At 42.8% G+C, this 12,505-nt stretch overlaps 1 protein-coding gene across 1 annotated transcript; it reads right to left on the minus strand.

Moving 5' to 3' along the window:
* Positions 1-1,688: 1,688 nt before the first annotated feature.
* Positions 1,689-7,066, minus strand: PRSS37 (serine protease 37). Its single transcript, XM_030295657.1, has 5 exons — positions 7,033-7,066; positions 4,879-5,020; positions 3,146-3,399; positions 2,430-2,566; positions 1,689-1,885 (listed from the first exon to the last, which is right to left on the minus strand). The coding sequence occupies exons 1-5, from the start codon at positions 7,064-7,066 to the stop codon at positions 1,745-1,747; spliced, it is 708 nt and encodes a 235-aa protein (XP_030151517.1). The 3' UTR covers positions 1,689-1,744.
* Positions 7,067-12,505: the final 5,439 nt, after the last annotated feature.

A 12,505-nucleotide genomic window follows, 5' to 3' on the forward strand; every position in this document is an offset into this window, starting at 1 on the left:
ACCAGGAGATCATGACCTGAGCTATAATCAAGAGTTAGATGCTTAACCAGCTGAGCACCCCAGAAAGAAGTTCTTCTAGAGACTATGTTTTAAAGGTTGTATTGGTTTCCTATGGCTCCTATAACAAATTATCAGAAACACCTTAAACAACACAAATTTCTTATGTTACAATACTGTAGGTCAGAAGTTTGACCAGTTTTAATGGGCTAAAATCAAAGTGTTGTCAAGGTTGTGCTTCTTGTTAGAGAGAATCCATTTCCTTGCCTATTTTGGTTGTTGTTAGAATTCAGTTCCTTGCAATTGTAGTACTAAAGTTCCCATTTCTTTGCTAGCTGGAAGCTGAGGTTCGCTCTCAGTTTCTAGAGACTGCTTACATTTCTTGCTTTGTAGCCCCCTTCTTCCATTTTCAAAACCTGCAATGACAGCTCAGGTCTTTCTCATGCTTTGAATCTCTGCTGCCTTTCTGTTGTCACATCTCTTTGCCCAAATATTCTCTCTTCTTCTTCTATTTTTAACAGCCCATATGATTGCACTGGCCCCACCCACATAATCCAGGATAATCTTCCCATCCTCAAGTCCATAAGCATAATCACAGCTGCAAAACTGACTTTTTCATGGAAAAAAACCCCATATTTATGGGTTCTGGGGATTAGGGTGTGGACATCTTTGGGGAGCCATTATTCTGCCTAACACCAAGGTCTTTAATGTATAGATTGTGTTTTAAATTTAGGGAATAGGAAATATTATCCAAGGGTAGTGTGTGGTTGTTTCCTCAGTCTACATCTGTTGGAAGATTACCCATCCTTGTCCTGTATTCCCCAGTCTCTTGGATATCCAGAATTCCCTGATCATTTCCAGATTTGGGGCCCTGGAGTTCTCAGTTTTCAAGTTCTTTACCATGTCTTCAACCAGAGGACTGGTACCTGCTTTCTTGACCTTATTAATCCCATGGTCTGTGTGTAGCTAAGCCCAATTTCTGCCCTTCCTTCACCTCCTCTCAGCCATATCTGCTTCTGGAATCTTCCACTGCCCTGAGATTATACTCTTCTTGGATCTAGATGACTTCTTCACCCTGTTCTGGAGCTGCCAGGCTTCCTGTTGGACTTGATTTATGGCAGTGACCCTGTCCTGAAGTTCTCTTTGTTAGCCTCTTATGCATCCGCTAACTCTCTCCCTGTAGCACGCTGCAGTCAGTGTAGCAGTGAGAGGGAGCATGGCCGTTCTTAGGAGAGATTATTCCAGTACCCAGGATTTTAGCCACAAGTGAAAGCTTCAAGCTCTTTGAATGATAAGAGAAGTAGCAGAAAAATAGAAGCCAAAATCTGTTGTGATGCCACAGACTCCCCTATAATTTTGAGGCTGAGAGCATGGGATTGAGAAATGATATTTGGAGGTTCTATTCTAGGCTCTGATGTCTGTCAGCTTTGGATAATGTTAAGTACTCTCTTTTAGTCTCATTTTTCTCATTTGTAAAGTGAGGATAAAAGATAACCTCAGAGGATTGTTGTGAGCATTAAACGAGATAATGGGTGTAACCCTACTACTGTGTGAAGAGTGCTCATGTCATGTTTTGTCCTTGGTTCTTCACATCATTATGGGATATGGGAAGAGACACAACCAAGAAAACATAGGCTACTGGTGTAATGCATTTCTGTTTGGAGATTTTTATTTTGAGTTTGGAGAAAATAGTGGCCTGTATAGTCAATGACTAGAGCCAGTGGGATACAGAGAGCATAGAAGGGTGTCATTTATCCTTAGTGATGTTCTCGATCCAGGAGGTATATTTGTGAACATTGGTGTAGATTCCGACATCCCCTCCCATGAAGTGACCGACCTCGATTCCCTGGAGCTTGTTTTTGCAGATGACAGTAGCGACGGCCACCTCCTACCAGAGATCATGCAGAGGGAGAGAGACAAGAGAGATATGATCGGATCTTCTCACAGGAGCCCTCTAGTCCCCCAGTGGGATGAGCCCTGCCCAGAGGTAGGCTCATGGGTTATGAAAACAGCACCGAATTGGGAGATAGGAAGCTGGAGTCATTTACCTAGCTTTGTTGTAACTAGCCTTGTTTCATCTTGAGAAAGTCAGAGAAAAACCTCTCTAGAACTCACATGTAAAATGAGTCAAACCCCATTTATTTGGACTGGTGAAGCGAGTTTCCCTTGTGAAAAGTTTGAATTCTTTTCTAAAGCAATGCCTGTTTTTTCTTGCAGCTATGAGAGTAATAAATCTAGCAAAGTGTTATTAACTAGAGCAATTGCATGCCACACTTTAATGGATAAAGGCATCTGTAAGGAGGGCCTGGTGCAGCCTTATCGAATTCTCAAAAGATTGTGAGAGGATGAGGGCTTTCTAATTTTCTAATCGCTGTCATGATTAAACTAGACACATACAAGCAAATGAATGTTGAATATAGAGAAAAGATTACCCCAAAAACTCGGCTGAACTCTTTCACAAATTTCACACATAAGGAGTTCCTGTGGCTTTTTCCTTGTTCAGTTTTCTGGCACTCTTTATCAGACATCACAGGAGCCTCCAAGTTCTGCCTTAAATCAGGATGCCTGCCTGAGGGAAGACAGGATAAAAAAGGTTGACTGCTCACAATTGTTATTTAGACTCTCCAGTCACTGCCCTGTGTTTCAACTGGTGTTTTGTGTGTATGTCTGAAGAAAAAAGGGCTGAGAAAAGGCAAGGATCTTGTGCATGGTTATGAGAGTTAATCTAGAGGATTGAAAAAATAGCCTGCATGACTCTTTTAAGAAGTGGTTTTCTTTCCATCGTATCTAGTCTTGGAGGAATATGGGGTGACCTGACTCAAGTCCTCAGAGGTGTCCCCTACATGCAAAATGAGCCTGGATGCAAGGGAGGAGCACAGCCTCCCTGATGTGAACCATGTGTCTGGCAGTCAGGAATAGTGTGGCCTGTGTGCAGAGTCCAATGGCCTGGTGGCCCTGGCTGCTGGAGCCTGGAGGAGGTAGCTCTGTGTCATCGTGTCATCACTGGGTTGGGAGGAGCTTTGGACTTCCGGATGAGTCTCTTTTTCCTAGCACCCTCATGGTCTCCATCCATTCTCCTCTCCTCTCTTCTCAGCTCTGTGGACATGGGTGACTGATGACCCTGATCTGCCGTGGAAGGTACACTCACCATTGTTATCTTGGCTCCAATCCAAACCTGAGAGCAGACAGACAGTGCCTGGCCGGACATTGCTGGTGGCGAGGGAAAGTGGCTGGACTTTGTTGTTGAAGTTGGCAGGCTTAGCCAGCTTAATGAGCATGAGGTCATCCTGGGGAGCGCTATGGCTGTAGTTCCAGTAGCGGATAATCTGAATGGGGTTAATTGTCTGCTCTGTGCCATCTCTGACTCTGATCCTGAAATTTCCCAGCATCACTTTCAGGTTTCTGGAGGGAGAAGGGGGTGGGAGTAGTCACCATCACCACCACCACCACCATCATCATCAAAGATATTAAATGTTATAATGTGTCAGGTACTATGCCAATTGCTTGGTCTGGATTCTGGATTACCTCATTTACTACTTACAACAAAACTATGAAGTGTATTCTATCTTTAATCCATTTAACAGATGATGGAACCACATAGCAGTAATTCCCCCATGGTCACACAGTAGGTGATGGAGCCTTAACCACTGTGTTTTCATGTAGCATCCTTAATGTAGTAAAGAGGAAAATCATGCATGGCATAGAAATAATATTTTCCCTCCACTCCAGCTCCAGCCTCTCCAACTGGGCATTTCCATTCTGGTGGAGGTAAGACAATGGCATGACCTGAGTGGTGGAGATCCGTTGGTTTCATTAGACCCACTCACAACCCTGCTTCATCCTGCTCTCTGCCTTTGGAAGGTGTTACATATGGATTAAGCCAATGGGTTCTCCTGTCCTCTGCTCTCTGCTTGGGTTTCAGTTGATAGCAAGCACCAGGAAGTAGTTAGAGGAGAAGAGTGAGGTTCGAGTATTTATCCTCCAAGCTCCCTTCCTGCAGGGCTGCCCCAGCTTCTATCAGGCAATCCCTGTACACAGGGCTTCCTCTCTTCCTTTCTCTCTCCTCCCACCCTCCCCTGCTCCCCTCTCCTTTGAACCAACCTCTCCTCTTGCCCCTTTAGGTCTAGGGGGAGTAACTATACCCTTCTAATACTAATCCTGGGGGCACTGAACTCTTCTTTGTGCTTCCCCTATAACTTGTCCGTGCCTTTGTCATTAGTCATTTTAAAAAATTCTCCTCAATTTGTCCAATTTGAGTGTACCCTCAGTTACCGGCTGGTCCCTTAATTTTTTTTTTTTTTAAATTTTTTTTCAACGTTTTTTATTTATTTTTGGGACAGAGAGAGACAGAGCATGAACGGGGGAGGGGCAGAGAGAGAGGGAGACACAGAATCAGAAACAGGCTCCAGGCTCTGAGCCATCAGCCCAGAGCCTGATGCGGGGCTCGAACTCACGGACCGCGAGATCGTGACCTGGCTGATGTCGGACGCTTAACCGACTGCGCCACCCAGGCGCCCCTGGTCCCTTAATTAATAAAACACATTTATCTCATCAGTAAAAAACTTGAAACAAACTGATGGGAGACTGGGGAGGCACAGTGTATGGAACAGGTTTCCTTCCCAGCAGCAGTAGTGACATTTGGAGCCGGGTAATTGTTGAGGGGGTGTACATTGTAGAATGTTTAGTAGCATCCTTGCCAAGGGCCCTGTTCTCTAGATAGATGCCAGTAGCACAGCACCCCTCAGTCCACTGTGACAACCGAAAATATCTTCACTTTGCCAAATGTACCCTGGAAGGAAAAGTTGCCTCCCTTTGAGAACCACTCATGTAGAATGAATCAGGCTGTTTCAGGGGGTGGGAGTGAGGGTTCCCAACACTCACGGTAAGTAGCAGTGAGCTGGGGCCAGCACCCAGTTGTTTTTGATGAGGACACCCACACAGGGGTTGAAGTGCGACTTGAGGTATACCAAGTAGGGAGCATGGTCATCTTTCTGCACAGATGCGTGAGTAGAGAAAACTGTCCCTGAGAAAATAATTAGTATTCTTAACATATAAAACATTCTTAATATAGAAGACATATCTTAGGACAAATAAGACAGTTAACAGTTTCCTAGTTGAAAGGAACATGGATAGTTTTCTTTCTTTCTTTCTTTCTTTCTTTCTTTCTTTCTTTCTTTCTTTCTTTCTTTCTTTCTTTCTTTCTCTTTCTCTCTCTCTCTCTCTCTCTCTCTCTCTCTTTCTTTCTTATTATTTTAATGTCTATTTCATTTTTGAGAGAGAGAGAGAGCCAGAATATGAGCAGGGAGGGGGAGAGAGGGAGACAGAATCTGAAGCAGGCTTCAGGCTCTGAGCTGTTAGCCCAGAGCCCAAGATGGGGTTCGAACTCATGAACCGTGAGATCATGACCTGAGCCAAAGTCAGATGCTTAGCTGACTGAGCCACCCAGGTGCCCCTAGAATATGGATAATTTTAAAGAAATAATTGATTGGCCAGGAAATATGAAAATGTTTGACCCTCTTTTTCTAATAAAATGTAAATTAAAATGATATACCATTTTATCTGATACTTATAATATTAATTTTTGGTTTAATGTTGATAATATTGAATCTAAGAAAGTACAATGAAGAGACTCTTTTACTACATGTAGCAACGTGAATTGATTCTTTTTGAAAAGCAATTTAGAAATAGGCATCAAAAGTGTAAATAGTTCATCACTTATGACCTAATAGTTCCAACCCTAAGAATCTGTCCTAAAATAATCAGATATAGACAAAGATTATGAATGTGTGCTCATTTTAACACTATTTATAATAGGTAAACACTGGAAATATAAGTGTCCAATATAGTAATGTAGGGCATTTGAAATAAAAAAGTACATCAATATATGGAAATATTAAAATTGTATTTATAAAGAATATTAAACAGCAAGAAAATATTAATAACCTTTCTTTAAGTTAAAAATGATAATGAAATGTATATTAATCTAGTAATCCAGTTGTCTAAAAACAAGCAAAGAAACAAAAAGATAAACCATTTGAATGACAAATAAATAAATGAAGCCTGAGAGTAAGTTGAAGTGTTAGCATGTGTTGACTGTGAGGCGAGGTTATGAAGTGTTAATTTTTTCCTACTTTTTAATATTTCTAAGTTTTTAATATTAACATGTAATATTTAAAAAATGACTTATTAAAGAAAAACACTCAAGAAAGGGAGGAAGGCTGCTTGTAGTATCAGAAATAAAATACTGTTCTTACCTCGGCTGCCCTTGGTTCTTCCATTTATCCTTCCCAAGTCTTGGCCTCCACCTCCCCATACCCTTTTATGATCACATAGTTAGAAATCCCAAGGGAAAAAGGACAGGAGGTGTTGAGGCATTGAGCTCTTGTTCTAAGTGCTTTACATGGATTTATTTAACACTTTCACAACATCTCTATGATGTAGTTAGTAATATCCCCATTTTGATTGAAGAAACTAAAGCATGGGTAGATTGACTTGTCTGTGCTCACACGGCTAATAGTGATGCAACATAGACGGTCTGGAGGTGGTGGGAGATGCCTCACCAGCAAATTCTGCCATCAGAAGGACTCGTGGAAGTCAGGGAGTGCAGGGGGTAGGGCCCTTGCATTTGATCTTTTGTTTCTACTTTCTTCATTCCCTGCTTTCTGAGTCTCTAAGCTTCTGGAATAGGGGAGATATCAGACTTCGGAATGTGTTCTTTGTCCCTGTGACCACACTGGGACTTGCCCAGTGGGTGATGAAGCCCACATTTTGGAATCACCAGTGGGGAATGCTCACTGTCGAGCACTCTCCAAGGCAAGTGAGCACCATCACCCGTCCCATAGCTTAGCACTGGAAGGGTGAGCTCAGCCTCATGGGAGCCTATGGGTGTGGTCTGGGACAGGAGATACCTACTTCTGTCCATGACCGCTTTTCTTGGACTCTTCTTTTGTACCCTCTACACACCCCAATCTGCCTTCCTCCAGCCTGCATTAACCTGTGCCTTATAGGACAGAGTAGAAGCTCATGGATACATACCAGCAAGGACACCCAAATAAAAGATAAATTTCATAGCAGTCCAGATCTTTCCCCGTGCGATGCAGAAGATCAGCAGAGTATGGAACTCTCAGGAACACCTGGTAGAATCAATGGCTATGGTGAGGCATGGGGACCCAAAATAGGATGGGAAAGCAGATCTGGGCATAAATGAGGTGAGGGAAGAAGGCTCCAGGTAGACAGATGAAGGTCCTTCTGCTCCAGGGAGGCTGGGGGATGGGAGACTGTGCCTCTCTTGGGTCTTTCAAAGAAGGAAAAAGAAGCCTTGTTCCTTAGACTTCCAGATCCAGGTTCCTCTCCCTGCTATGCCTCAAAGCCCATCTGCCCAAGTCAGCTGTCTATGGGAAAGGGACTCTGGCTCAGGACTCATCTTCCTCAGGGAGTTTCTGAGGCCAGGGCTGTGGGGGACAAGATGCTCCACCTTAGCTCAGGTAGACAGTGTCCCCAGGTTTGCTCTGAACACCCTAATAGTTACTTATACTTTCCCTTAGCCCCTCCCATCTTTATTACACTGGCTTCACCTTTCCCTGTGACCACTGTTTCATCACTGAGTCATCATCACTACCAGGTCTGGTGGTCCTGATCACCAGCTTTGAGCCAAGGAAATGTGGAAATGAAAAGCACTCATAGAACAGTTATTTCGGCAGTTGGAGAATGGTTTACATTCTGGATTATATTAAATTTAGGATCTTCTGTGTTTTGGTGACAGTTCACAAGGCAGGACCTGTTGGTGCTTTTTACCTGATGAAAAGGTTTCTCCGGCAATGATAAATGGCTAGGGTCATCCTCGGCTAATTTGGAGACACTCTAACAAGAACAGTTTCACTATTAGCTAACATTCATTGAACACTTACCGAATCCGAGGCACTGAGCTACATTCTTTACTTCTGTATGGACATTGTCCATGGGGATTTTGTATCAGGTCAGTCTGAGATTTGTAAAATTACTATACTTTGTGCCACTCTAATCCTTCAGGGTTTCTTAAACCCATAATCTCATTCCAGTGGCACAACAAGCTGCAAAGAGGAGACAGGGCTGGGGTGGTTTTTTTCTTGATCTGTAGGTGGCCGAACTGAAACAGAATTTAAGTCATTTTCTCAAAGTCACACATGATTGGAAAGATAGAAGTAGAATCCTGATCTCCTTATTGGGTACACACAGCTTTTCAACTATATCCTCCAGGCTTTGGCTAATCAACTAGCATTCCTAGACCTTGAAAGGTCCATTCCATCATGCAACTTCCCTGAGAATAGGGCTTCGTTATGAAATATGCTTGAGGTTCAAAGACAGGATGGAGCTGTGGAAGGTTTTCTGTTGGTGAGGGTAGGAGTAGTTAGCACAGGTGAAAAGTTGAGAAAGAGATATTCTTTACTCTGAAGTTGTTTGTCCTAGATTTTTTGCAAAGTTTATGGACCAGGAAGGGATTTTGGGTCCTTTCCAAAAACAACAGATTTTCTGGAGGAGGCTGTTACTGGGGACAGCTACCGGTCTATGAGTCTCAAATTAGTATCTGCAGCCCAGACCACCTGTCCCACAGATACAACTGCCTCCTGGAAACCTTTTTTTTTTTTTTTTTTTTTTTTGCATCTGCTTTAGCTCCCTGAGATCTTGAGATTTAGCATGTCAAAATTTAACCCTTCATGCCTCCAGCCTTTTAAATGCATTCTTTGCCTGTTTTTCTTATTTTAGGAGATAACTCTGCCTTCCATTTGTTTGATTTCTCTCTCTTTCTGACCACTCAACCTCAAACCATCCTACTTCCAGATGTCTCTTAAATCCATCCTTATCTTTCCATCCTCACTGCTGTCATCCTGATCTAGGCCACAATCTTGTTGTGCTTGAACTCCTGTATATGCCCATCTAGTGTTGCTCAACTTGGTCTTCTCTTTTGTACTCAGAATTGTTTTTTCCCCCTGAAATGCAGATGAGATCATGCCAGTCTCCTTTTAAAAACTCTTCAGTAGTTCCCTGCTGCCAGTAGCGTAATCCCCCAGCATGCTTTAGGGGCCTCCCTTGACCCTCATCCCATTTTGTCCTCTTCAGTCCTCTCTGCTCAGCTTCTCTCTGCCTCCCCTCTCCCACCCACCTACACCACACACTTTTCTCCAGGCCTACCAAACCACTTTCAGTTGCAGGTTTTCTTGTTTCAATACTAATACCTTTTTAACATTAGCCTTTGAATGCTCTCTGCAGTTTGCTAATCCCATTTATTTTTTCCTTTTTTGTTTTAGGATACTGCTATCTGATATGGACATTGTTCTTTAAGCTTCTTTTTGAAAAAATAATTTTAGAATTCTATGGAGGGATGGATGGGTGTGTGTGTGTGTGTGTGTGTGTGTGATATTAAATATTTCCTCCTATGTTCGTAATTTTTTGTTATGAAGTTCCTTATTGGTATTATCACAGATTCTGTGTACACATGGGGACATATCTGTCCATAGCCTCATTCCACAAACCATCAGGTTTATAGAGACTCTAATTGTAGTGTTGCATTTTGCCATCTGACTGATTTTCTGTTTAGGTAATATTCTTCTTATATTCTGCCACCAAAAATCAATTTGAAAAAGGCAGCTACAGAGAAAGGAGAGAATGAGAGAGAGAGACAGCGAGTGAGAGAGAGAGAGAGAGAGAGAGAGAGAGAGAGCTGCAGCCAGGAGGGCAGTGTAATAACAGATTTAGAGATCTGACAAGAACCACTTGTGTTGGTATTGATTGGGAACTTTTATTCAAATGGTGTCTGTGGTTGTGAGACAAGACCTGCGCAAGTCAAGCATTTCTGAGGAGGGGTGGTCTGGGCATCACCTGCATAGAGGGGAGGGGGTCAATGTCACACAGAAGGGTGGGACTCAGCTCTGCTTCATCAGAGTGGCCTGGAAAGGAAAGGGGTCAATGGGACATGTAGAAGGAGGGATGCTAGTCACACATTGTGGGGAAGGGACCAGTGGAAAGAACTGAGAGGCCAGGGGAGAAACTTGGGATGAATTTGAACTCTACAGAAGGTCTGCTTGATGCCTGCTTTGGAATTCGTTTCCCTAGATGAGGTGGATAAAGCTCAGATCCCTGCTCATCTTCCCATAGGGCCGGCCTGGTCAGACTGAGGTTTCCGTGCCTACTGACAGAGGTGGGCGGCTGCGACTGATGAACCTGCTTTCACACTGAGGGTCCAGAGTGGAAGGAGATGCCCCTAGATGATAGACTTCTGTAGAATCCGTATCCTCGGATCTCCTGCCTGCACCTTCTTCACCTGCTGTTCAGAATCCCCAAGCAGGGCATAAGTTCTGTCCCTGTCTTGTGCCTGTTAGTTTCCATCCATATCCTCAGCGCAGGATTCAGACATCAGCATGAATCGTATCCTGTTAACCTTGCTGATGGTGACTGGTGAGTGACCGAAGGGATCTCTTTGTCACGGTTATTAGGATGCTGTCGTCTATTAGGACGCTGTCTGGGGGTGAGGCTGTGGAGCTGTGTCGGGGAGGAGAGCTGGAGGGTCAAGGGCATGCAAGTTTGGGAGGGGGAGGATACATTACTCCTTTTCTGTACAGTCTCAGTCATTTGTAGGACCCAAGTAAAACTTTTTATTTTGGGATTCAAATCTCCTCTCAATGTATGATAAAGTTCTTGGGCTAAAACATGGAGGCAATCCGGAAAGGAAGGTGGAGATAGGAGCCTGGAAGCATGAATAGGAACTTATAAAACACATAGGAAACAAAGCAGCAGGTATTCTGCTGTAGGGTTCAAAAGGAAAATGTCACTTTTGCCCTTTGTGGTTTAAATGTAATGTGCAATGATAATAATAATAATAATAATCACCATCACTGCCGCCACCATAAAAACATATACCTATATAGTGCTTATATAATAGACACTGCTCTTTACGTGTTAACTCATTAAATTCTTTTTTTAAGTTTATTTATTTATTTTTGAGAGAGAAAGAGAGAGTGCTAGTGCACATGCTTGTGAAGGGGAGCACAGGAGGCAGGGAGGGGCCGAGAGAAAGGGAGAGAGAGAATCCCAGGAGCCCCACAGGGGGCTCAAACCCACGAACCCCTGATATCATGACCTGAGCCGAAATCAAGAGTTAGTCGCTGAGCCGAGTGAGCCACCCAGGTGCCTCTAACCCATTTAATTCTTAAAACAACTTTGTGCCATAAGTATTATTGCTGTCATTTTTTTTTTTTTTTTTGATGAGGAAACCAAGGCACAGAGTAATTATAACATGCCCATAATGAAGTTGGTATGGCTCTGTAATTAGGCATTTATGCTCTCTTACCTAGTTAGGGACAGATACCCTAACCTCTCTGAACCTCAGTTTCTGTATGTGCAACATGAGAAAAATATGTATCTTTTAACGACATGCCGTGATTCCTATATACCTATGTTAGACTGAGTGGAGTTAACCAAGTTAATTGGGTAGGGACTGGGTAGGTCGTTTTAGATAGAGGAGCCAGTAAGTGTGAAGGTCATGAGGTGTGACATGTTTAACTAAAAGCCCATCTGTGTGGTTGGAGCACAGAGGAAGGAAGTAGATTAAGAATCATATAGTAGAGGGTCTTTTAGCCTTAATTTTAGAAATGATCCTGAGTATAATAGGAATCCTTTAAAGAGTTTTAAATATGAGAGTTATATTACCACATTTATGATTGTAAAATATTCATGTGACTTCAGTAGGAGAATGGATTTGAGTAGAGATATGGGTTGTGGGTGGGAAAGATCTGGAGAGAAATTTAAGAGACTGTTGCAACTCTCAGGGCAACAGAGTAGACTAGGGTGGTGGCAGTGAGGATGTAAGAAAGTAAAAGGATTCCGGAGGTAACAAGGAGATAGGAGTTGTGATCAGTTGAATGTGAGGAATGAAGGGTAGGAAAAAGTAAAGGGTGTCATCCAGATTTCTGGTTGGGTAAATGGTGGTAAAATTTACTGAAATAGGGAACACTGGAAAAGAAGGAGGCATTTGGGGAAGAAGACAAATTACATTTTTGACTTACTGAGTTCGAAGTGCTTTTGAGATATCAAATGGAGATGTCCACCTGAATCCAAGGGTCGGAACTCACGACAGGAGTCTGAGCTGGGATACAGATTTGGGAATTTGGGAATTTTGAAAGGATTTGAATTCATAGGAATGAGTGAAAAAGATTACTTGAAAAGAATTTACAGAAAATAAATGTGTAAAAGACAGAACTATGAAGAATTCCAGTTGCCTTTCTTGGTTTAAAATTTTTATTTTGAAATAATTATGCATTTATAGGAAGTTGCAAGAAATGTACAGAGGAGTCCCACGTGTCCTTCCTGTAGTTTCCACCATGGTAACATCTTGTGTAACTATGGCACGATAGCAAATCATGGGAGTAACATTGGTATGATCCACAGAGTTTATTCAGCTTTCCCCAGTTTTACCTGTGTGTGTGTGTGTGTGTGTGTGTGTGTGTGTGTGTGTGTACAACTTCACATGTGTAGG

The sequence above is a fragment of the Lynx canadensis genome, chromosome A2 (assembly GCF_007474595.2).
Source record: "Lynx canadensis isolate LIC74 chromosome A2, mLynCan4.pri.v2, whole genome shotgun sequence".
Lineage (NCBI taxonomy): Eukaryota > Metazoa > Chordata > Mammalia > Carnivora > Felidae > Lynx > Lynx canadensis.